Genomic DNA, 23,407 nt, shown 5'->3' with positions numbered 1-23,407 from the left:
CAGCCGAGTCCTCCGACTCCTCCTCCAGGAAATGCCGGCGCCTGCCCAGGAAGACCCGGGTCGTAAACACTAGCTCGCCTCCCGCGTAGCCTCGTTCATACTACGGTCAAGGAGGCAGGCGTCCCATTCCTGAGGTAAAAAAAGGGTCCGTCGTCGTCGTCGTCGCCGCCGCCGCCGCCCGAATTCCCGGTGGCCGAAAGCCGAAGCCGCCGCCATCATGGGGAAATCATTCGCCAACTTCATGTGCAAGAAGGACTTCCACCCGGCCTCCAAGTCCAATATCAAAAAGGTGAGGAGGAGGAGGAGGAGGAGGAGGAGGAGGAGGAGGAGATGAACCAGCGGGTTTCTCCTTTTCCCCAACCCAGCCGACACGCTGCGTGCGAACGCTTCACACACCGCCAATACACCCATGGCGCGTTCAGACGTGGTAGAATCGGCGTGTATGCCTCCCCTTTTTAACTTCCCGTGGATGGTGGGAGATGCTTTCTCTCTTCTGTTCGATAGTGGAAAGGCCTCCTTCTGGAGGTGGGGGGGGGCTTTTCCTTCCTCGGAGGTGTGTTTTTTTTTTAAGTAGATGGCCCTCTGCCATGGGTGCTTTAGAGATGAGGGGGTTAGGCTAGATGACCACCGGGGACCCTTCCAACTCTACGGTTCTAGGATTTCGGGGGGGGGGGGTTCCTCATAGCACAAAGCGAACCCTCACAGCCTGGAATATTTTCAGGTCATCCCTTCCGTCATCCCAGCATCCGCAGCCCTGGTTTTGTGACCACTTGAACCATGGGACGTTGAGGGGGGGGATTAAGAGGCAAAGTGGAGCGACTGCCTCTGGCGACAGCAGGGAGGCCAATTTGAATAAAATACGGGGGAGCAGGCAGGTAAGCCGCTCCCTCTGGATCACAAGATTATGGTGCACAGCATCAATTGAATGGCAATGCCCATCAACTTTGGAGGGGCCCAGCCCACTCAAATATTTTATTGGGGGGTGGCTGAAGGGAGTTGGATCCATACGCTAGGGCAGAAGATCCCGATGCCCAGGTTTCTTTCCCCTCTTGTTCCTTTAAAAAATAAATAAATTATACATTTCACTGTTTTTACAATCATTTTGACATTTTAAAACTTGACTTCCTTCCCCCTCTTTCTGCAGTTCCTTAAATTTTTAATATCTTCTGCATATCCAAATTCGCTTAACTTACTCATTTATTTGTCTTCTTTAAATATATACTCTTATGTAACTGCAGGTTATTACAATAATCCTGCCAGTGTTTTTATCCGTTTGCAATTTATCTGTAAATATTCTCTTTCCCCTCTTGTTCCTGATGCAGATCCTCTCTCACCCCTTCTTCCCTGGTGGGTGGGGTGGGGTAGAAATGAAACTACCATTTTGGGGTCTGCCTCAGTTGCCGAAATGTCTTGGGCTGACCCTGGTGGAGCATCTGTCCTCTTACTACTTTTTAAAATTAAACCACCCTGGACAGAGTATGGTGCTGATAATCCCAGTGTTGCAGGTTCAATCCCTGTAGAGCAGGGGTGGCCAACTTCCAAGAGACTGTGATTTACTTTCAGAATTAAAATCTGGCAGTGATCTACCCCTGTTTTTTTAGGGGTGCAGGCTTCTTTAGGGAGGGGAGTTCCGTTTTTGGGAGGAAGGCAAGGGAAGTTGGGGAAGTTAACTCACTCACAAAAGCGTCACTATGGATGAAAACAGCTACTCAGAGGGAGCTCCGTCTTCCCTTCCTGAGTTCAAACAATGGAGGGGACGCGGCAGGAATCAGATTTACCTACGCAGAGGAAAGGGAGCCAGAGATTGACCGTGATCTACCAAAACATCGCGGGGATCTGCCATTAGATCGCGATCGAGCTGTTGTACATCCCTGCTGTAGAGCATGGGTAGGCAAACTAAGGCCTGGGGGCCGAATCCGGCCCAGTCGCCTTCGAAATCTGGCCTGCGGATGGTCCGGGAATCAGCGTGTTTTTACATGAGTAGAATGTGTCCTTTTATTTAAAATGCATCTCTGGGTTATTTGTGGGGTATAGGAATTTGTTCATTTTATTTTTTCAAAATATAGTCTGGCCCCCCACAAGGTCTGAGGGACAGTGGACCGGCCACCTGCTGAAAAAGTTTGCTGACCTCTGCTGTAGAGGAAAGCGGCATATCCCTGCATTAGGTTGGGTTGGATCAGATGATCCTCAGGGTCCCTTCCAACTCTACAGTTCTATATGCCCTTGATGAGCGCTTAAAATATTTAATATTCTGTGCCTTGTTGTTCAGCAGGGCAATTCTATATATGCCTGTTCGAAAGTAAGCCCCAACTGAGCTAAAGAGGTCTTACTCTCAAGGTTAGCAAGTAAGCGCCAATTTGATACAGGCCATTGAGAACTGTCATTGTGAAAACCATGGGTGATGTTCAGTATTACATGCATGTACTTCCCCTTCCTCTCTGTCCCCTAAAGCCTGCCCCCCTCAATTTACTCTTGATTGTCACCCAACTACCTGGGTCATATTGGGGAAGGGTGTACCTGTGAGGCTGACAGGTGTGTAATTACATGGGTCCCCTTGGATTATTTGTTTACGTATGGGTTTTACGTTCCTTATTATCATCCACTCCACTATGGATACTGACTTTAACGTTAAGTTATATATTTCACTTAAAAGATCAATAATATCCTTCAAGAACACTTGGGTGAATGCCATCTAGCATGGGCAGAGCATATTATATCTTAAACTGTCCCTGCCAGGGGAAAAGGCAGGGTATAAATATATGATAGAATGGTGAAGCTTAAAAGTTAACATTTTGTCATCTTTATCTGACAGTTATTTAGATGCCCCGCTACCGCTACAAACCCCTGAAAGCTGGGCATTTTACAGATGAGGACAAAATGTTAAATATGTGGTTAACACCTTATTTTCTTGGAAGTTAATACCACTGAAATAAATTGAACTGCAAAGCTAGTGTATTGGTAAGCAATTTCTGGATAATGTGGGATTTTCCAAATTCCACACCAGCACACCAGATAGTCAAAATACTATCTAATCTCTTAAACCATGTAACTGTGTTCACACATATGCTGGCAGTGTTTCCTAATTTATTTGGATTACAGAATTTCAGTATGGATTGCATATAAAGTGGAAATACTTATATCATATTTGTTCCCTTTAGGTATGGATGGCAGAACAGAAAATAACTTACGACAAAAAGAAACAAGAAGAGTTAATGCAGCAATACCTTAAAGAGCAGGAATGTTATGATAACAGGTGAGAAACAACATTTAATCTTACATTTTAGTAGATAAAAATAAACTCTACTTTTTGTTTTCCTAAAATCTAGCACATATAAGCATCTCAGGTTTGGGACTTCTCATACTACTAATCTGTTTTTGAGTCTCAAACTTTTATTTGAAAAATAGTAAGTTGTATTCACTGAAGCCATTGCTATTCCAGAACACTTATACAACGGTATTGTACTTCCTCTCCTTTTTGCCCTTAAACCATTAAGCCTTGGAACGTAACCCACACGTAAATGGGGAGTTGCCTATAGATGGAACTTGGCATGATTGAAACAGGTCTGCAGTTCACTACCTAGCTCCTTAGCTTGCTTCCAACAGATCTGGTGTCAGACCAGTTTCACCACTCCTAAAGCTTATCAAAGTACAGTACAGTCAAAACCAAATAATACAATTGGAATTAATAATAGTACTTTGAATTTTCACAATTCAGTTGAACTGGAGAATTCCAGTACTTTGGGCATTGCATTCAGAATATGGCACTTTAGTATTCCCATATTTTTCCATCTATAAGACACCCCTATGTATAAGACGGCCGCTATTTTTGGGGACTCTGGTTTAAGAAAATGGGGGGAGATGGCCCCCATGTATAAGACGCCCCCAAATTCTGGACATTATTTTTTAGGGGGAAAACCTAGTCTTATACGTGGAGAAATATGGTAATTACTTTATGAAGGATATGCTTATCTCTGCTTATACAGTGAAAATTAGAATGTTGAGCTAAAATATTTTAATGTAACCAAAAAGTCTGGGGATATTTCTTAAGCATAACCACTAGTATTAAAAAATGTTCTTCTTGTATTAGATGTCTATAAAAGTAAACATTTAAAAAGTATATGATCTGTTTCAGAACCATTATTTGTTGTCAACATTTATTTTAAAATGTTTTAGTATCTAAGACACCCATCTCCTATTTCTTTGTGATCATTCTCATTGTCTTCTGTATAGATTGCTTATGGGTGATGAGCGTGTGAAGAATGGTCTAAACTTTATGTATGAGGCCCCACCAGGAGCAAAGAAAGGTAATTTCTAACATCAATGCAAATATATAAATTATCCCTTTCTGCTGAGCTTGGAACCCTGCATAATAGCTCATAGAACTAAGTTATTGGATTTCTTGAGCCTACATTGTATCCAATGTTTGAATACTATGAAAAGACTCTTAAAGCAGAGTCTTGGGCAGGTTTACTCAGAAGTAAATACTACTAAGTTTAATAAGATTTACTCATAAGGAAGTATGTATTATTGCAACCTCATAGCTGAGTCTAGAAATAAGGCTTTGGGGTTTACATGACTGCAAATAAATGTGCATTTTTTAAAATAAGGAAAATACTTAATTTAATAAGTGCTCTATGATTTTTAAGATTCATGATATCCTATTATCTGGATGTTGCCTGCAATATTGATATCTACTTGTCTTTTCTAATGTTCTGTCTTATCTTTTCCTTCTATGCTGATAATGAAACAAGAGAGCAAAGAGGTAATTTTGAAATCCCCCCCCCCCAATTATATTTGGCATAAATTTTAAACCAGGTGTTTTTAACAGGACTTTATATTTGTTGTTTTTAGCAAGAAGGAGAGACTGAGTACAAATTTGAATGGCAGAAGGTAGCTCCACGTGAAAAGTAAGAATTATCCCTTTCTTATTTGGATAATGCCGTATGCAGAGTTTATTTTCAAGTATGTGCTCTTAAGTCTGAAAAGGTTTTCCTAGTTCCTCAAGGTTGAAATCTTCTTTAAATAAAACAACAGAAAAAGGCCCTCTCAAGTGGTATTATCTTTGACTTGTTTTTCAAAAGTGGATCAGCTGAGTCCTAGGGCTCCTATATCAGATCTAAATAAATATAAAATCCATGAACTTGTGGAGAGGTGAATGGATAAAGAAGAATGCTGACCAAACTCAGCTGAGTAAACTTCTAGTATTACTGACATTCATCACACAATGGGAAGATTCAGGGAAGTATGAAAAGAGTTCTGGTCCCTGCCTCCAGAATTATTATTATTATTATTATTATTATTATATTCTGCCCATCTGGCTGAGTTTCCCCAGCCACTCTGGGCGGCTTCCAATCAAGTGTTAAAAACCAATGCAGCAGTAAATATTAAAAACTTCCCTAAACAGAACAGCATCAGAAGAGGTGGGGGTTGCAGCAGAATGGGGGAATCAGTGGAATTCAAACAGGACATCTTACTCAAATGCCTCTCTTCTCATGCAAGACATGGATCTAACTCAATGCATGTATTTATTTAAATCAGTTCTAATGCTACTTTTCCAGTTAAAAGTCTAAAAAGAAGTTCACAAAAATGGAAAAACTATATACATCTTGATGACAGAACAGAAGCAGGAGTAACAAAACAGCAGTCAAGAAAACTCAAAGCTACAGGAAATCATTAGAATATTAAAAAATAATAAACATGGTAGAAAGTGTGTAAACAACATGTTTTTTCCTTAAGTGAAACCTCCTTGACTTGCTGAACATGACAGTTTTGACTAAATAATGATGCTGTAATTTCACAAACTTGTAGTGTATTTGATGTCATTCAAACCCAAGGTTTTACGATTGAAACTGCTCTATTTTATTCTTAATTCTACATCATTTGAATCCCCAATAATAGTATAAGTGTTGCGCTTATGTATACTTATATATTTTCTTGTACTTTAACAGATATGCTAAGGATGACATGAACATTAGAGACCAGCCATTTGGGATCCAGGCAAGTTTTGTGCATTTCCTCCCCTCCTGTTTTCATGGTGAATTTCAAATGTTCAGTGATGTACATAATATTTTACTAGGTTTTTAACATGCAGCTGTTTCATTGGACAGACGGGGATATTGAAGAGTAAAATTATGTCAATATTGGCATTGTTTCAGGTGAGGAATGTGAGGTGCATTAAATGTCACAAATGGGGCCACGTGAACACAGACAGAGAATGCCCTTTGTTCGGCCTTTCTGGGATTAATGCAAGCTCTGTTTCCAATGATGGCTCAGGTAAGCACTTTAAATGTATTTTTATCATTCTGTCAAAATACGTTTTGAAACGTTTTCTCAAACCCATTCTTGCGCTTGCATAGGAATTTGTTTTGAAGAAGCATTTTCGTGCCACTTCTCTGAAAGGAATAATGTTCCTTCTGTGTTTTGTGAGCCATCTGATTCAGTGATTCCCAAGCTATGCTGGAGCACTACAGTATGTTGCCAGAGGGACTGAAGTGTGACTTGAAAAACTTAAGGCAATATGCTGGGTGCATTTGTGGCCCCATGCAGCATTGATCCCCTCCCATCACTTCCAATGCGTGGGCAGTGACATCATCCTGATGGAAAGCTCTTAGATTTCCTGGCACAACTCACACTACAGCTACAAGGCACAGGGGAATTCCTTAAGTACCAGGAAAAAAAGGAGGACAGGATGCTAGGATGCTAGGAGTATTCTCTGGAACTGTACAGAGAGGATACCTGCCCATTGCTCTCAGAGCCAATTAAGAATATACATTAAAAAAAATAAAATGTAACAGTGCAATCCTATACTTAAAAAGCAAACCACACTGACTTCAAGGGGACATACTAGTCCCTTGAAGTGTGCATAGGATTGTGAGCTTGAGAAAGAAACGTGTAATCAGGAGCAGGGAACAGAGGACCAAATGAGGCTCCCTAGTCCTCTCTGTCTGGGGAGTCCCAGGCCACACCTGTCACTGGCCCTGTTTTGTGCCCTGAATATTCTTGTTCAGCTAATGTATCTGCACATTCTGCCACATGCCACATTGGTAGCATTCAGGGAACTGAGAAAATAATTTGAAGTTTTGGTGTATTGTGGACAAGTGCAAATAGTCTCCCTAAATTTATCTATCTCTTTCTTGAAACGGGTGGAGTTTTTTTGCTTCTGCCAACAAGTTAAGTACTGTAGAGGGATATGTTCTTTAGTTCTCTAATATTACAAACTGTTGTGATTTTTGCCTTGCCTTTATTAGTGGTTCAAATGGTAGATGTTCTTGTCCTCAGTTCTTTAACTTAAATACAGTGGTACCTTGGTTTACAAACTTAATTCGTTCCAGAAATCCGTTCTTAAACCACAGCATTCATAAACCAAGGCGTGCTTTCCCATAGCAGCGGGGGACTCAATTTACAAATGTAACACACTCAACAGGAAGCGGAACATGTTCTGCTTCCAAGGCAAAGTTCACAAACCAGAACAGCTACTTCCGGGTTTGCAGCGTTCTTAATCCAATTTGTTCATAAACTAAGCTGTTCTTAAACCAAGGCATCACTGTATATCCATGCCATTTGTATAACAAATATACATCCTTAGGCCCAGGAGACTTTTAAGTTAAAATCCCTGCTCTTCTCTCACCTCCCCTGGTGATCTGCAGTGTTGCTATCTATTCATATCAGTGAGAGACACACAGAGAGAGAGAGAGAGACCTTCTTTCGCAGACTGGATTCTCTTAGGCTGGGGGGGTCCTCTTGGGGCTTTTAGAATAAAAAGGGAAACTTTCCAGTAACCACTGGCAGTGATAGTAATTGACAGTGGAAGGGAAAGAAGGCTTCCCTGCGTACCAGAAAAGAAAGTGTGACTTTCTTTGCTTTGTAGCATTCGTGATTCAGCCCTGCCATTTTAGAGTTGTCATCAGTATTTTGCACTCAACAACTTTGGTTTCTGCAATAACCTCGCACTATAGTATAGCGGTCACCCATTTTTTTGGCCATTGGGCACATTTCCAATTCTAAGTGTTGTGGGTGCCAGTCACAAAATGGTTGCCATTGGGGACATAGCACAACACAGAATGAGAGAACTCGTTGCTGCTTCCCCCACCCCTTCCACCAGACGTCCTCATGCTTGCCAGCCGTGTCCTGCTGGTTCTGATTTTGGAAATAACACAGTACAGTCATACCTCAGGTTACGCATTTTCGGGTTGCAGACCACGCCAAACCCGGAAGTACCAGAACGGGTTACTTCTGGGTTTTGGCACACGCGCAGAAGCACAAAATGTCATGCGCAGAAGCGCCGAATCACGTCATGTGCGTGTGCAGATGCAGCGCTTCAGGCTGCGAACGCTGCAGGTTGCGAACGTGCCTCCCGCATGGATCACATTCACAACCAGAGGTATGACTGTATTGAATTTTCCCCACACACAATGATGCTGTTGTTGTCTAATAACAAGTACAGTTCTTGTCCCTTACCATACAACCACTCCACACATAGCACATGCAGACACTCATCACACACCTATAGACCACAGACACAGATGCATCACTCTCTCTTTCATACAAATACACTTCACAAAGACACAGCCTGCAAAGGCAGGCCATGAAGTGCCTGGAAAAGCTACCCTTGTCACTTTTGGCTAATGAGCTATGGTCTATCTTCTGTCTATTCTTGTGAATTGCTTATTAAACCTCAGCAGTTTGCAGACTACTTTCATAGTTTTGATGTCTCTGGAGCACCCTCTGTTAAAACTCTGGAGTAAAATTTTGGGCATTGTTAGTATGTTGGAAATAATTTCCAGAGGGGTAACTGATCATCCGCTGCAGTAAAAATAGCAAGAGTCCTGCATAATACTAGGCTTAACAGGTACGTTGCAGTACAGTATGGGTTTAACAAAGTGAAGCTTAAAGGTTGATCTGTCCAAGACATAACAGTAGATGCATCCTGTTACTTTGCACAGATGAATGTCAAATGTCATCACAGTGTGTATGACCGATTTCTCCCTAAAAGCCACTGGTGAATTGACATAGGAAGATAGTGGAAATCAGCACCTAAATTAAGTCAGTGAGATAGCCAGCCCATTCTCTATTGAGTCTACAGTATCAGATTTGCTAATGAATTCCAGTTGGGAAGTTTCATACTGGAGCCTTCTTTAGAGGAAAGGTGGGACACCCTCACCCTTGCCACAATCTTGAAGGTGCCATCCAGGGATGGTTTTCCAGCAAGAACACGCTGCACCTAGCAGTGCTGGTTTCAAAGCTCTCTGGCTGCATGGCAGGAATCAACTGCAGCTGGTTCCACTCACATCCTACACTGATCTGCCCCAACCAGATGGCATCCAGGGCTGGTGGAGCTGTCGGGATGGGGAGGACAGATTTATTTATCTCTCTTTCCTCTTCCATTACAACTTACCACCCGATCTTGGAGTCTCACAGTCAGCAGCTCCTTGTGCTTAAGAGATGGGGCAGAAATAAATAGGCTAGGAACAGGTAGGGAAAAAGCAAGGTTGGCGGGTAGGAGGAGCAGAAACAGTGAGGCTAAGGGCTGGGCGAGAGCTTTTTGTGTGTGCTACTCTGAGAAATGAGAGCTTTTACTCCCAGTGCAGCACATAAACCAAACATTCTTGTCGGCGTTTCTTGTCCCTGCTTTAAACCAAAGCAGCACAGCCTGTCTGCTCCTTCTGCTGTTTTCCTGCCAAACCTCTGAAGTGGTGTGTTTGCTAAGCTGCTCTCTCTCAGCACAGAACTGCATCAGCAGCAATGTGTATCCTAAATGAATCAGAATAAAATTGTGGGTGGGTCGGGGTGGTGGGGGAAAAGAATATTTTTGAAGTACTTCTGATGTATTGGTTGTGGGTATTGATGGATTGAACAAGCTACTTTATGTAAATTGCAGCAAATAGCTGTGTCCTGATTGGCTAGGTGTTTCCAATCAAGGAAAGAAGGCTATTTAGAGTAGTGGGTCTCGTTGCCCTGCCTGAGGACTGTTTTTCTATAGGAAATGGCTTGCAGAAATAGGTGTTTTTTTATCACTCACTTGCCCCTTTCTGGAGAGTTGGGGGGCAGGCGACAGCAGTGCAGATTCCAAGCAGAAAGATAGGCCATGGGTGATTTTAGTGTGCAAGTTGTGTGGGGGGGGGGGTAAAGCACTGTGATTAAGTAGGGGGAGGGAGACTGGGGCTGTTATGGGGAAGTGGCTGCATTTGGTGGGTCGCTGCGCTTCTTTTGCCCTTCTGGACTAGCAACCCCTGCTTTGTACAGAATAGCATCAGGGTGATTGCACCCATACAGTTTAAAGCCCCTGTTTGGTGCTGATGAGTGCCTTGTTCCTTAAGAATGGGTGTCTGTTTTTAACAATACAAAACAGCACAGCTCTGTACTGTAGCAGACAGAAGAAATAACATGCATTCTGTCTGTGTGGGTTTCATTTTTCCCTTTGTATACAGACCATAGTACTAATCCAGTTGGTGATTCAGACCTTTAAAAAAATATAATCTCTCCGCTTTCACAAGTGTCCTATTGAATAATATATCTTGCTGGTGAATGGAGATTATTTTTGCAATAAGGCAATTTCACTGGATGTGGTTATCATGGGATAATCACACCCCTGGGGTACAGCCTTGTCTGTAATCTCCCAGGAGTGTAATTATTTCATGACAACTGCACCCCCCCTGGTGTTGCATTTATTTCCATTATGAAATCTTAGTTTGATATATAAAGTAACTTACTTTGATCACTGGAAAGCTACATGGTAGTGTGAGAATATTCCAGCTGTGAGGTTTACCGAGACCAGCTATAAGCTTTACTACAGCCTTTACAAAGTTAAATTAGGCAATCAAAATGCTTCTTTAGGCTAAGCTGGTTTTAGATTTTTTTTAAAAAAAAATCCCCCACTGATTGTAACTTTCCAGGTTCATAATCAATATAAGGTAGCAATTAAATGCAAAACTCTTATCAGTTGAGGTGAACTGGCACTGTGTATTTTCCTGAAGGTGTGGTCAGTTGCACCCAAAAGATCCCTAATGTTAATCTAGCTTTTTTGTCTTCTAGTTAACTACCAGCAAATGCTAATTATTTATACCATTGATGAACTATGACAAAACTGCTGGAGGGGCACAATTACTTCTGCTTCTTCTGAAGGCCAGATTGAACACTGCAAGAAACGTGTGGCTACCACTAAATATGGCTACTGGGAAACTCGTTCCCTCTCTTCCTTCTGTTACAGTAGAACTTGCCTCATGTTAAAACAAAACAATGTTCCACATTGTGCTCTTCCACCATGCCCATTGCCAATGGGTTCTACTGACGCAAAACAAGAGCAGGGAACTGCAGAACTTGGTGATATCATGGGATCAGCTTAGTTTTATCATGGGATTTAGTTTTATATTTTGTATCTTACTCTCTGTACAACAGGTAGCAACAGAACATGGCTGCCATTGACAATTGCTGCTATCTTAAAATTTACTGTCTGGCCCTCAGTCAGGGTTTGTTTAAGATTTACACCTTTTAAATATCATGTCTTCTTTTCAGATGGAATATAAATCCTTTTAATTACAGTGCGACTTGCGGCCAAGTAGATAGGTTTAGAAGTGTGATCTAGAGCAACTTCAAAATGCAGCCAGGGCATTAAAATTTAGGGTAGGTTTTTTCATTCAATCCATATGTATGTGTCTGTGTGGTGCTATCATGGATGCAAAGCAAAATATTGACTCCAAAACAAAAACAAAATACAGTGGTACCTTGGTTTACGAACTTAATCTGTTCTTAAACCAAAGCGTTCTTAAACCAAGGCTTGCTTTCCCATAGCAGCGGGGGACTCAATTTTCAAATGGAACACACTCAACAGGAAGCGAAACATGCCCTTATTCCAAGGCAAAGTTCACAAACCAAAACATCTACTTCCGAGTTTGCAGCGTTGTTCATGAACTAAGCTGTTCTTAAACCAAGGTACCACTGTATAAAAAACAATACAGATATTGGAAAATGTTTTAAAAATGAAGCCAACAAGAATTAGAAGCTGTGGAAATAGAATGGTTATTTGTCAGCATCGATTGTAAACTGAGGTGTGCTGCAAAGAAAATTTGCACACACTTGCTTGAAGAATGGCCCTATGAATACAGTGGTACCTCGGGTTAAGTACTTAATTCGTTCCGGAGGTCCGTTCTTAACCTGAAACTGTTCTTAACCTGAAGCACCACTTTAGCTAATGGGGCCTCCTGCTGCCGCCGCACCGCCGGAGCCCGCTGTTCTTATCCTGAAGCAAAGTTCTTAACCTGAAGCACTATTTCTGGCTTAGTGGAGTGTGTAACCTGAAGCGTGTGTACCCTGAAGCGTAAGCGTATGTAACCTGAGGTACCACTGTACATGTTAAACCTGTGTTTCCTATAGCTAACCATCTGTACTTAATGGTCAGTGGGCACATACTTTATTGCAGCAAGGCAGGGAAACCAATTCCTATTTTAAATATTCTAAATTTGACAGAATTCGTGGCATACCAAAAAAACTGACATCGGTTGCCCCCTGATGCGTTTCAACACACCATGACAAAATCAGTCCTAGCAAAGAGGAAAAAATGGAATTGCTCACTGTACTGTTGTGCAGTGTGCCCTCTCAGCAGAGTCCAGATTAAAATGTTATACTTGTTTGGTTCACTTTGTTCACACGTTATAGCTTAAATTAGAAAAGTTAGAGAAAGTTGGCATTGGCCATTTTGATGATGACATAATAAGCATAAGCAACCAGTAAAAAGGGCTGCCACATGAAGATACAACCTAGAGACATTTCAAAAAATCATAATGAGGTTTTGCCACTTTACATGAGCTTGAAGGAGAGAGAGTGTGTTTTTAAATACTGTAGAGGTTTCTGATTTACTTGTCATTTTCAGAATGTATCCAAGCTAGCCACTAGAGGGCAGCATGTTCACTTTTAGTCACCGATAGCAACCTTGCATTTTCCTAATAGCAACTGAGTCTTGTGCAAAAATTGTCTCCTTCTGAGGCTTGCCTTTGAAGCTAACCACCTCAAGATGGAACTCTGCATGCAGGACTCAATGAAATCTCCTTGTCTCTCTCTCTATTCTTGATCTTCCCACTCTAACACAACACACTCACACTTTTAATATATCACCATTTGTTGTCCTTGCTGAAATGCTTGTAATTACATTTGTGTTGTCTGGCTGTACATATATCCCCCCAAAGCATCTATACAGGTTTCCCTTGTCAGAAGGGCTGTTTGACAAAGGAGGAGCAGGATTGGGCTTGGAGAATGAGGCCCTTCACTAACATGACATTAAAGCAGGTTAGGGAACCCCCAGTCCGCAGGCCAAATTTCAGCAAAGCCATATCCACCTGCCTTACACGTGATGACATATATGACATCAGGTGTGGGTCAGGTAAGGACAGGGCTTTGAAATGGGCTTTGTGGACTCTGTCAAAGCCCCTTCAACAGCACTTCCCAAAAGCCCAGCAATCAACTGGTTTCAAGCATTCGGTGAAAGCTGCACAAAGTGCTTTGCAAGTCCCAAGTACAAAGTGCTGCATTTTGACAGGTTTCAATCACCTGACATCAAATGACTAACTAGTGAGTAGTCCCACCCTCCTGTCAGAGGTGGCCTGTGGGGATGGGGTGGGTGTGTGATAAAGATCTGGCCTACTGGGCCAAGAGAGTTTCCCACCCCTGCATTATGGGAACAGCCTAAATTACACTTGCTGATACTTCATTATCTACCCCTTATGAGAACAGCTACCAGAACAAGGGACAGATCTGGAGAACCAGACTCGCCCCTCCCTCATTCTGTTCTATGCTTTGGTCATGCTTATTGTTCCTTTTTTCTACCTCTTGAAATCCAAATCTAAACTTAAGAAGCTAAGAAGTACAGAAATCACCTTCAGTTGTGAATCAGCATGCACTTTTTGATTTGCTTAAGCTGCAATGCCACACACTGCTACCCTGTTCAGATTTCAGTAAAGAGGACAGAGTGCATTAAGCAAGATTCAAAGGCCTGTTCTTTGATATAATTAAGAGTTGCATTATTTAAAAGAAAAGTAGTATATCTAAGAGCATTTGATGTGGTTACTTTTATACCACCTTACGAGAAAGGAACGATCTTGAGGAATAATAACATGGTTTGAAACACCAATGGGGGAGGCAACTGCCAACCTATGTGTTTCCTAACTAATGCCCTGCATTTATTTCAACCACAACTCAAGCAACACAATCCTATGCATTTCTGCTTGGACATAAGTTCAGGTAAGCATGTATAGGATTGCAGCCTATTTGTGTATGTATACATATTAGTAGCATCTTGAAGAGCACCTCTACGTATCCGTCAAAGGATACGTATCCGTCAAAGGATACTGAACACTCATTTTGCAATTACTCTTTTCTTTGACATCAGCTGAATCTGTATTCTTAGAATGCCTTTTTTATACATTTCACTGAAGATTTACAGCCTATTGAGACACTGCTTTCATTTTATATTAGACAGGGGGAGGAGAGATGTTTATATCATTCACACACAACATTGGCCTAGCAGTTAAACTCTGTATAAGTGTTCCACTTTAAAAGGCATTCTTAACAACCACTAGGATTCTCAGATATCGTGCTGTTTGGCGATGAACTAGAAAAATAAATAAATAAAAGACAGAACATAAGGCTAGATTACAGGGCCAAGCTTTACAGAGCAGTTAAGGTTGGCGTTTAGTGTGCTGAATTAGAAACCGTAACTGCTTCAGCCTCAAACCCACCCTACTGAGGAAATCACATACCAACAATAGCAACTTCTGAAGAGAGGGCCTGTGGTGGCAAATCAATAACCTCAAGGAAGGTGACTCGGGATGTTAAAAATCCAAAGTTCATCTTCTTTGGCGCCTTGCTTGCGGACAACTTTTATCCTTATATGATCCTATATGCACACCCAACCTCTAAGGCAGGCAAATCGTAAGCGCACTGATTTGGAAATAACTTCAGCTGACATTTAGCAAGAGACAGTATTAGCAGCACAAGAGTACTTTATGTGTTGAGTCTTAAAAATATCTCTGTTCTCTGAATGAAACCTCCAAAACCGATCTTCGATCTTTTATCCCTACACTTCTGGCACCCCAACTTTCATTGGGCTGGGAGCATGCCCTTGTGAAAGACAAACATGTACCTGAGCATGCAGAGGTGTTGCGCTGTGAAAGCAGGTTTTGGGCACATTCACACAATTTCTGAGAGCTGCTTTAAACAAAAAGTTTGGCTAATAAATGAATGACCGCAGATAGAAACAGCAAAAGGTGAGAATGAAGCAGTGTAGCTCCGCCTAAGTTGTCGTTACTGACAACAAGAACACTATCAGTTGATAAGTAATAACTAGCTAATTCATAGTAATGCTAAGAGGCTTCCAATACCAAATGCAGCAAACCACCTCTTTTTTCCATAATGAATGTGCCATCATGCTGATGAGACAGAATATCGTTTGGAAGTACAAATTTAAAAAATACTTATGGCTAGTGTAACATACTGGCGTTTTGCCAGGTTGGAAGAAAAAAAAAAACCAGAATAAGAACAATTTTAACATGCAATTCCACCTGAAGAGCAAAAAGGTAGTTATAGTCCAATCCTATACATGCCAAGTATGCTGTGGTTAAGGTTAAATGTGGTTCATGTTGGTACAGATATAATAATAAGGCAGGTTCCTGGGCTGGGCAAACATAGCAGAGAGGGGAAGAGAGCAATCCCATTTTTGAGCCACTAATCACAGTGAGGAGAAAGGAATCATTACATTTGTATCTACCCATAGCAAAACCTCCTTGAGGTTTTTCTACAATCAAGCAGTATATAAATTTTATGAATAAAAATAAAATATTTAAGACATCTAATTCTTGTGATTCTGTAGACCTTCCACAAATCACGGGCCATGTGACTTGCATGCTCTCATTTGAGATTTATATTTTAAGCATTTTAAACAACATTTAATTTTCTGGAAACTATTTTTTCTAACATCTTTAAAGTATCCCTCTTAAAAGTATGTGTTCGTATTTATTCTTGGTGCCAAAAAACATTTGCATCTTAAAGTTGGCATGGCTTTCAAAGCTTGCTTTTTTATTTTATTTTTGTACTTTTATCAAAAGCTTACAGGCAGACAATACCTAAAATATATTGTTTTCAACATGACAAAGTTACATAAGAAGAGAATCCCCTTGCACTTAAAGAAAAATGCAATTATTTTCCATCTGAATCTCCAGACTGCTGTTTTAGAAAATCATATCTGATTATTTGCTCAGCAGAAGATTATTGAGTTGATTTAGCTGTGATTTTACTTAACAAAGCTTCAACCGAATTCCCACTGTGGAGTCCAAAAAAGGTAGAGAGATATAAATGATACATTCAAACTGTGATTTTGGTGAACAGGGCCATCAATGCACCCCTCGGAGCTAATAGCGGAGATGAGAAACAGTGGGTTTGCACTGAAACAAAATGTACTGGGGAGAAACTTGACCGCAAATGATCCATCACAGGTAATGATCTTTTTATCAGTAAGCTGAAAATGTCTGTAAATCTAAATGTGATTGCTTGCGAATTGTTACTTAATGTTTTTATAATATGCATATCCATGGGAAAGCTGAATAGATAGAGCAAGGGATGTGTGTCCCGAAACTTACTGTGTTTTCCACTTCTTCTTCTTCTTCTTTTTGTTATCCAGAGTGACAGGTGTAAAATAATTTTTCCAACCCATAGTTTAATAAATGAAATGCCTCCTGTGGGTTAGGAGTGATTTAATACCTGCCAGAGGAAATAGTTTTAGCTTCTGCTACCTTTGCCTTATCCTAAGAGGCTGCCTTAGCCAGAGCAACCAGTGGGTGAAGCCAGAGGGGAAATAATGAAAATGTCCTTCAGGCAATGCCGTGTTTGGAAGGTGCAATCCAGAACACTTCCCTTGGGTGCTCCAGGAAGAGGGTACAGGCAAGTTTGGAAAACACATAGCAAGTCAAGGCATTGGGAGATGACAAAGGGTCTGCCGCTGTGGTCTTTCCACTGGCTCTCCCCTGTTCATTGGTGGCATCCAAAGGAGACAACTGGAGCCATCTAGGCTTGCATTTACCAGTAAATGCAAGCCTAGATGGCTCCAGTTGTCTCCTTTGGATGCCACCAATGAACAGGGGAGAGCCAGTGGAAAGCTTTTAAAGCTGCTTCTTAGATGGAAGTGCAGCATCAAGTGCATGATATTTCTGGATCCTTGGTATCACTGGGGCTCACCTGGGCTGTGAGGGCCAGAGAGTATGTGCTCCAGAATGCAACTTAGCTGTCAACTGAGACCTTCAGATGCATCACCTAATCTCTTCCCAAACTCTTGGACAAGTTACACATGAAGATTGCAGATCTGTGTGTTTAAAACACAGAGTTGCCCTAGTCCAGGCTTCCTCAAGCTCGGCCCTCCAGATGTTTTTGGTCTGCAACTCCCATGATCCCTAGCTAGCAGGACCAGTGGTCAGGGATGATGGGAATTGTAGTCTCAGAACATCTGGAGGGCCGAGTTTGAGGAAGCCTGCCCTAGTCACGTATGGTTCTGATTTTAAATGTTAAAAAAAGCACACAGGTGAAAGGACGTGACCCCCGTGGCTTTTCTCCTTGTAGTTCCTCTTCAGACACTTTCCCTCCAATCGGGACTCCAATATTAGATGTGTGCCTGGCTGAGATAAAAGTGCTGCATGGAGATAAGCCTCAGGAGGGATGAGGATTCTGCTCCTCTCACTCACACGCAACCTTTGTTTTTAAAATTGGACATCTCCACCCTCTCCTTTCTACATGCAAGTCCTGCATTTAAAGACATGGACCAACTGCTGTCACATCTAACTTGGCCCTCAGTGTGGGGTGTGCATTTTATGTATAATTTGAGTTGTACTTCATAAAAATTGAGTTCCGACCAGTGTGCAAGACATGAGAAACCAAAGCACATAAAAGGATCTTAAATGTTAAAATGGAAACATAACGTTTGAAAAGGGGAAAGCCTAAAATTGGCAAGTAAACTATTCAACCAGTCAGTGCCTCCATAAAGAGTACGGTCTTCCTCGATTCAGAATTATTGGGACTTTGTGAATATTTATTCCCATACTGTCTCCTTTTTAGCATGACTTTACAAAGCTATTTCATTTAAGTAAATTTTAAAAACCTCTATCCAAATACGTAGATCGCTTTGTTGTGGCATTCTTAACTCATTTTCTTCTCAAAAAAGCCATATGTTTACTCAGTCAACTATAAAATAACATGTTGCTGTCCTAATATAATAAGAGTCGTACGTTGGAAGTCAAACGGAATCGGTTCTAGCAGTCCGTTTGACTTCTGAAATGTTCAGAAACCAAGGCGCAGCTTCCAGTTGGCTACAAGAAGCTCCTGCAGCCAATCGGAAGCTGCGGAACCTGGGTCGGACGTTCAGGTTCCAAAGAACGTTTGCAAACCGGAACACTCACTTCTGGGTTTGTGGCATTCGGGAGCCAAAACATTCAACTTGCAAGGCATTCGGGAGTCAAAATACGATTGTATAATAATATTCATATTGTTTGTCCTGGTCATTAAGGCATAAGATAAGTGCTGCCATTTCTGTTTGTATTCCATAGCAACCTATTCCCATTTTCATTGTATAGGAATTTGTTGCAAGTGAAGGGGAAGATGATCCAGAAGTGGAATTTTTGAAATCCTTGACAACTAAGCAAAAACAGAAACTTCTGAGGTAACTATAATGCTAACAGATAGTAGTACTTCTTTAAAAGTTACGAACAAGACATCCCAAAGTTTTTTTTATTCATATATATATATATATATATATATACACACACACACACACACATATATACATATATACACATATATACACATATATACATACAGTGGCACCTCGGGTTAAGTACTTGATTCGTTCCAGAGGTCCGTTCTTAACCTGAAACTGTTCTTAACCTGAAGCACCACTTTAGTTAATGGGGCCTCCTGCTCCCGCCATGCCACCGGAGCACAATTTCTGTGCTCATCCTGAAGCAAAGTTCTTAACCTGAAGCACTATTTCTGGGTTAGCGGAGTCTGTAACCTGAAGCGTATGTAACCCAAGGTACCACTGTATAATATTGGGGGTGGATGAATCCTAAGCGATATTGGTGATAATGTACTGCACCTTTAATAAATTTTGATCCAATATTAAATGCACCACTTTGGAGCACTTCCCATGTTTTCAATAGAACCTCTCAAAGTTGGGGAGTTAAAGCTGAAATACCTTTCCCTCTATTTACTTTGTCTATAGTGTGCTCTTAGGCCTAAATATGGAGATGTTTCAGCTGGTTCTTTCTAAGTCTGAATGCTGTCTTTTTATATATTTCATCAAGGGCAGACAGAAGGACTCTCTCAATAACATAAAATGAATGAATTATATATGGCAACAACCTTCTACAGTTGTAAATATGTTCAGTTGAAAAATATATACAATATGGGGAAAAAATGATACTTGTTCTTATTGGATGAAATGTTAACCGAACTCCTTAATCCAGAATAATTAATGAAATTAGCCACAACAATTTTGGGAAACTAGGACTTATACATAAGTGAGCCTCTTAAAACAGCAGAATGCCATTATTATTATTATTATTATTATTATTATTATTAACAACTTTACTTCTTCCAACAGTGTTGCATTTCATTGTGGATGGAGTCTTCTAAAAAAAAGATTTGTTTATTACTATTGCTAGCTGCCCTGGGCAACTAGTGTCTAAAGTCAAGACTATAATTTTAAATAAAACACACTCATCTGCATTCACAGCATCTTGGAGGGGGCACATGTAGCACCTTCAGACAATAAGCATCTATGCTTGGCAGGGAGGAAGGGATTCTAAATCCAACCCAGCCATTCTGCCTCTTCCAAACAGTGTGTTTGCACCGTCACTGATCATTAGGCAAGGCTATGGATGTGCCACCATTGCTGCTGGATGGGCTGAGAATTAGGCATGCACATACAATTCCCCATCCACACAAGCTGGATCCTGTTCCTGCATGGCCCCTTGCTGGTTTCAGGCTTAGAGGGGAAGAAGCATGTGCCCCAGGCAGTGTTAGGGGGGCAAAAAGCATCCTACCATATCCGTTTTTTCCATACCTGACACTTTTGACAGGACTGGAGCCATGATACTGTGCCTCTCAAACTTTTTATAAAAAATAATATTACTCACGGGTAAATAAGGTATCTAGATCCTAGAACACTGAAAGAAATGTTTTATTTAAAAATATTTAGAACATGTCTATTTAAAAAAAAAAAAACCAAAGCAAAACTACCTTTATGGCCCAGGTGCAAATTGCTCCCTTTGCCCCTTACATTTCATCAGCAGGTGGCAAGTTTGGGAGTAGAGTGTGTTCTTATTTTTTAAATAGTAAACTCGTCACAGTCTGATATTGCGTAAGGTCTGTCCTCTAAAATATAACATTATTCCCCCGCCATACTTCTCTGCTTAATTGCTCTACTTTTCCATGCTCAAAATAAAAGGAAACTGGATCGCCTGGAGAAAAAGAAGAAGAAGAAGAAGAGAGATAGAAAGAAGAAAAAGCAGCAGAAGAGAAAAAGCAAAAGTAAACACAGGAAACATAAGAGCAGGTCCTCTTCCTCATCCTCCAGTGACTCTTCGGAAAGCAACAGTGATAGTGAGACTGACAGCCAAGATAAAGCAGCACAAAAGAAGATGGATTCTAAGGAAAGAAGAAAAGCCAAGTTTTCAGAGGCTAGCAGCAGTGATTCTGAAGAGAAGGCGAAGACTAAGGGGAAACTTTATGAAGATCCCTCCAGCAGTCATGGTAACAAGGACAAAGATAGAGAGAAGTGTGGACTTTTAAAGCAAGATAGTTCTGGAGGGAACAACAAATGGAGCTCCTGTGAGAGCAGAAGAAAGCCCACAACAAGCAGAAATGATAACACAGAGAAGAGAAGAGAATCTGAAAGGTACGGGAGCGGAAGCAGGAGCCAGAGCAAGGAGGAAAGGAGCGGGAGAGACGTTGACAGGAGATACAGGACTTATAGCCCGAATGAGGAGCGGCACAGGAAAAGTGAAGCAAAAAGCTGCAGCTCAGACGTGCGCAGAGAGCAACACAGAGAGAGCTACAGAGACAAATACAGTAAAATGGAGCGCAGAGAGAGAAGCAGGAGCAGAGAGAGGCAAAAATAGATAATGTGGGTGGCAGATGTACTGCTTGCATCTTTTTTTGAACTCCTTTAGTAAGGGCTCCTCACATACACCTCTCGTTCTTTCAGATTGACTGTTCTCAGTAAATTGTCTGTCTCTCTCACTTCAAATAACCCTTTGCATTTTGTATATATGCTGCAAACATGTACAGGCTTCAAAACGTGAAGGGATTATTAACAAAATAAACGTGTCTTCAGTTTGTGTAGGAAACCATGAGATTTTATTTTGGTGTGGGGTAAGTGGAGGTTATTGTCCCTTGTTTTAGAAATTCATGTGCAAAAGTACTTTGCAATCCTCTGTAGGAGTGGGAGCTTCACTAATAAATAAAAATTAACCTTGCTTGGTGATAGATGTAAATACTCTTGTGAGGAATGGAGCAAGGGTTCCAGATTATATTAAATGATTCCAATAGTATCTGGGTAAAATCACTTTTGGGACGCGGGTGACGCTGTGGGTAAAACCTCAGTGCCTAGGGCTTGCCGATTGCATGGTCGGCGGTTCGAATCCCCGCGGCGGGGTGAGCTCCCGTCTTTTGGTCCCAGCTCCTGCCAGCAGTTCGAAAGCACCCTTAAGTGCAAGTAGATAAATAGGTACCGCTTTATAGCGAGAAGGTAAACGGCGTTTCCATGTGCTGCACTGGTGCTGGCTCGCTAGAGCAGCTTCGTCACGCTGGCCACGTGACCCGGAAGTGTCTCCGGACAGCGCTGGCCCCCGGCCTCTTAAGTGAGATGGGCGCACAACCCTAGAGTCGGACACGACTGGCCCGTACGGGCAGGGGTACCTTTACCTTTACCTTAAAATCACTTTTATGGACTACAAAACGCTTGATTATATTTGAAGCAAGGCATTTCCCGCCCCCCCGCCCCAAGTTCCCCCTAAGAGGTCAATTTCTTAAGTTAAAACACCACAGCAGCATAATTCCACATAAGTGTGTAGCCAACATTTTTGACCTCCTGTGGAGTATAGCTTGGTCAAGGCTATTTAAGCATCTTGAGTCCTAGTTGGTACATGTTACCGCAGTGTCGAGTTATTTCTCAAGACATGGGAAGAATATTTACCGGTACTGCCTTAACAGTTTGTAGATATTGTGTGCTGTAGGAATGTTGCGTCAGCTCTAGTCTTAACCTTGTCAGACAGTAGATTTCTCTTTAGGGTTTGGGTTGTAGTTTTTTTAAGAGATGTTCAGGGATGAACTACATTAAATAAACTTTGATTCCCCCCCCCCAAAAAAATGTTCACTTTATTCTCTGGGATATCTCTGCTATTTTAAAGGCACAGATAACGAGGGAGTTGGAAAACTAAGAAGTGCAATTGAATTCAAGGTACAGACAAGGAGTGTTTCTGCTTCTTCGTTTCTGCTATAGTTCTGGTGTGTTTTTCTACCACCATGCAGAAGCTTTTGCATATCACAGAAATCAATGTCCAGTAGAGGTGCCTTGCCTTTCAAAGCTTGGTCTTTGATGCATCTCACACCTTCGTATGAGTGTTACTTTCAGAGATTAAAAGGTAATGGAAGTATCAAATGCTAAAATTAGGTGTGACTGCACACTGCATTAGCTTGTTAATGCTGTCATTAGAAGAAATAAACTAAATGGCACCAGGGCTGAAATGCCATGAATTCTTACTTGGAAATAAGACGCATTAAATTCAGTGGCCCTTCCTAGAAAACACACGTAGGATTGAGTGGTGAAAAAAGAAACGATTGCAGGATAACCCCTGAATAATGGTAAATCTAGTACACCTAGCAGCTTTGTCATTCCAAAATTGTGCTTACATTTCTAGCTGGCTCTAGGTCAAAAGGTCCATGTGGCTAACGGAAAAATGATGTATACAAAATGGCTATTGCAGTTTACCACAATAGTTTACCATCTTGCCACCCTACAAAGCACTTTAACCCCACATGTCAGAAGCTAAAACACACAGGTTTTACAGCACTTCTGACTTAAGCTTTAGGGAGAGTACTGAAAGTGCCTTCTACAGTGATAAAGTGCTCATCCATAATGCTTCTGCATTTATGCTTTCTGTTTCTATTTGATCCATAGATGGTACTGTTTCAAGGATACGCATTTTAAATATTACATTGGAGCATAGAGGAAAAGGCAGTCTCTTATGCTGGTTTGCCCGATAAGATGTCGCCGTCTCCACTAGATGCTCTGAGAAGCAATACCCTTATACCTGGACACAAAATCCCAACATCGTTGTGTTCTTTGTTTCTAAGCCGACACGGGGCAAGAACTTAA

The 23,407-nt window shown here is 41.4% G+C and overlaps 1 protein-coding gene across 2 annotated transcripts; it reads left to right on the top strand.

Moving 5' to 3' along the window:
- Positions 1-3: 3 nt before the first annotated feature.
- On the top strand, positions 4-21,377 carry CIRSR (corepressor of RBPJ and splicing regulator). 2 transcript variants are annotated; one of them, XM_083631441.1, is made up of 11 exons: positions 4-145; positions 182-289; positions 3,159-3,253; positions 4,231-4,304; positions 4,752-4,762; positions 4,852-4,907; positions 5,949-5,997; positions 6,156-6,273; positions 16,372-16,478; positions 18,603-18,688; positions 20,477-21,377. In XM_083631441.1, exons 2-11 carry the CDS (start codon positions 218-220, stop codon positions 21,147-21,149), a joined length of 1,341 nt encoding a protein of 446 aa, XP_083487567.1. In that variant the 5' UTR covers positions 4-145; positions 182-217; the 3' UTR covers positions 21,150-21,377. The 2 variants fall into 2 exon arrangements, with proteins under 2 accessions (XP_083487567.1, XP_083487568.1); XM_083631442.1 differs by lacking the exons at positions 4-145; positions 4,752-4,762.
- Positions 21,378-23,407: the final 2,030 nt, after the last annotated feature.

This window comes from Podarcis filfolensis (assembly GCF_964270895.1).
Source record: "Podarcis filfolensis genome assembly, chromosome: 1".
Taxonomy (NCBI): domain Eukaryota; kingdom Metazoa; phylum Chordata; class Lepidosauria; order Squamata; family Lacertidae; genus Podarcis; species Podarcis filfolensis.
Note: the sequence above shows the minus strand (reverse complement) of the source record. Positions and strands in the feature narration are given on the sequence as shown.

Coding starts and splice junctions, on each gene's coding strand:
- CIRSR (XM_083631441.1), top strand. CDS start 218: ATGGGGAAATCATTCGCCAACTTCATGTGCAAGAAGGACTTCCACCCG. Junction 3,254..4,230: donor CAGGAATGTTATGATAACAG/GTGAGAAACAAC, acceptor TCTTCTGTATAG/ATTGCTTATGGGTGATGAGC. Junction 5,998..6,155: donor ACCAGCCATTTGGGATCCAG/GCAAGTTTTGTG, acceptor GCATTGTTTCAG/GTGAGGAATGTGAGGTGCAT.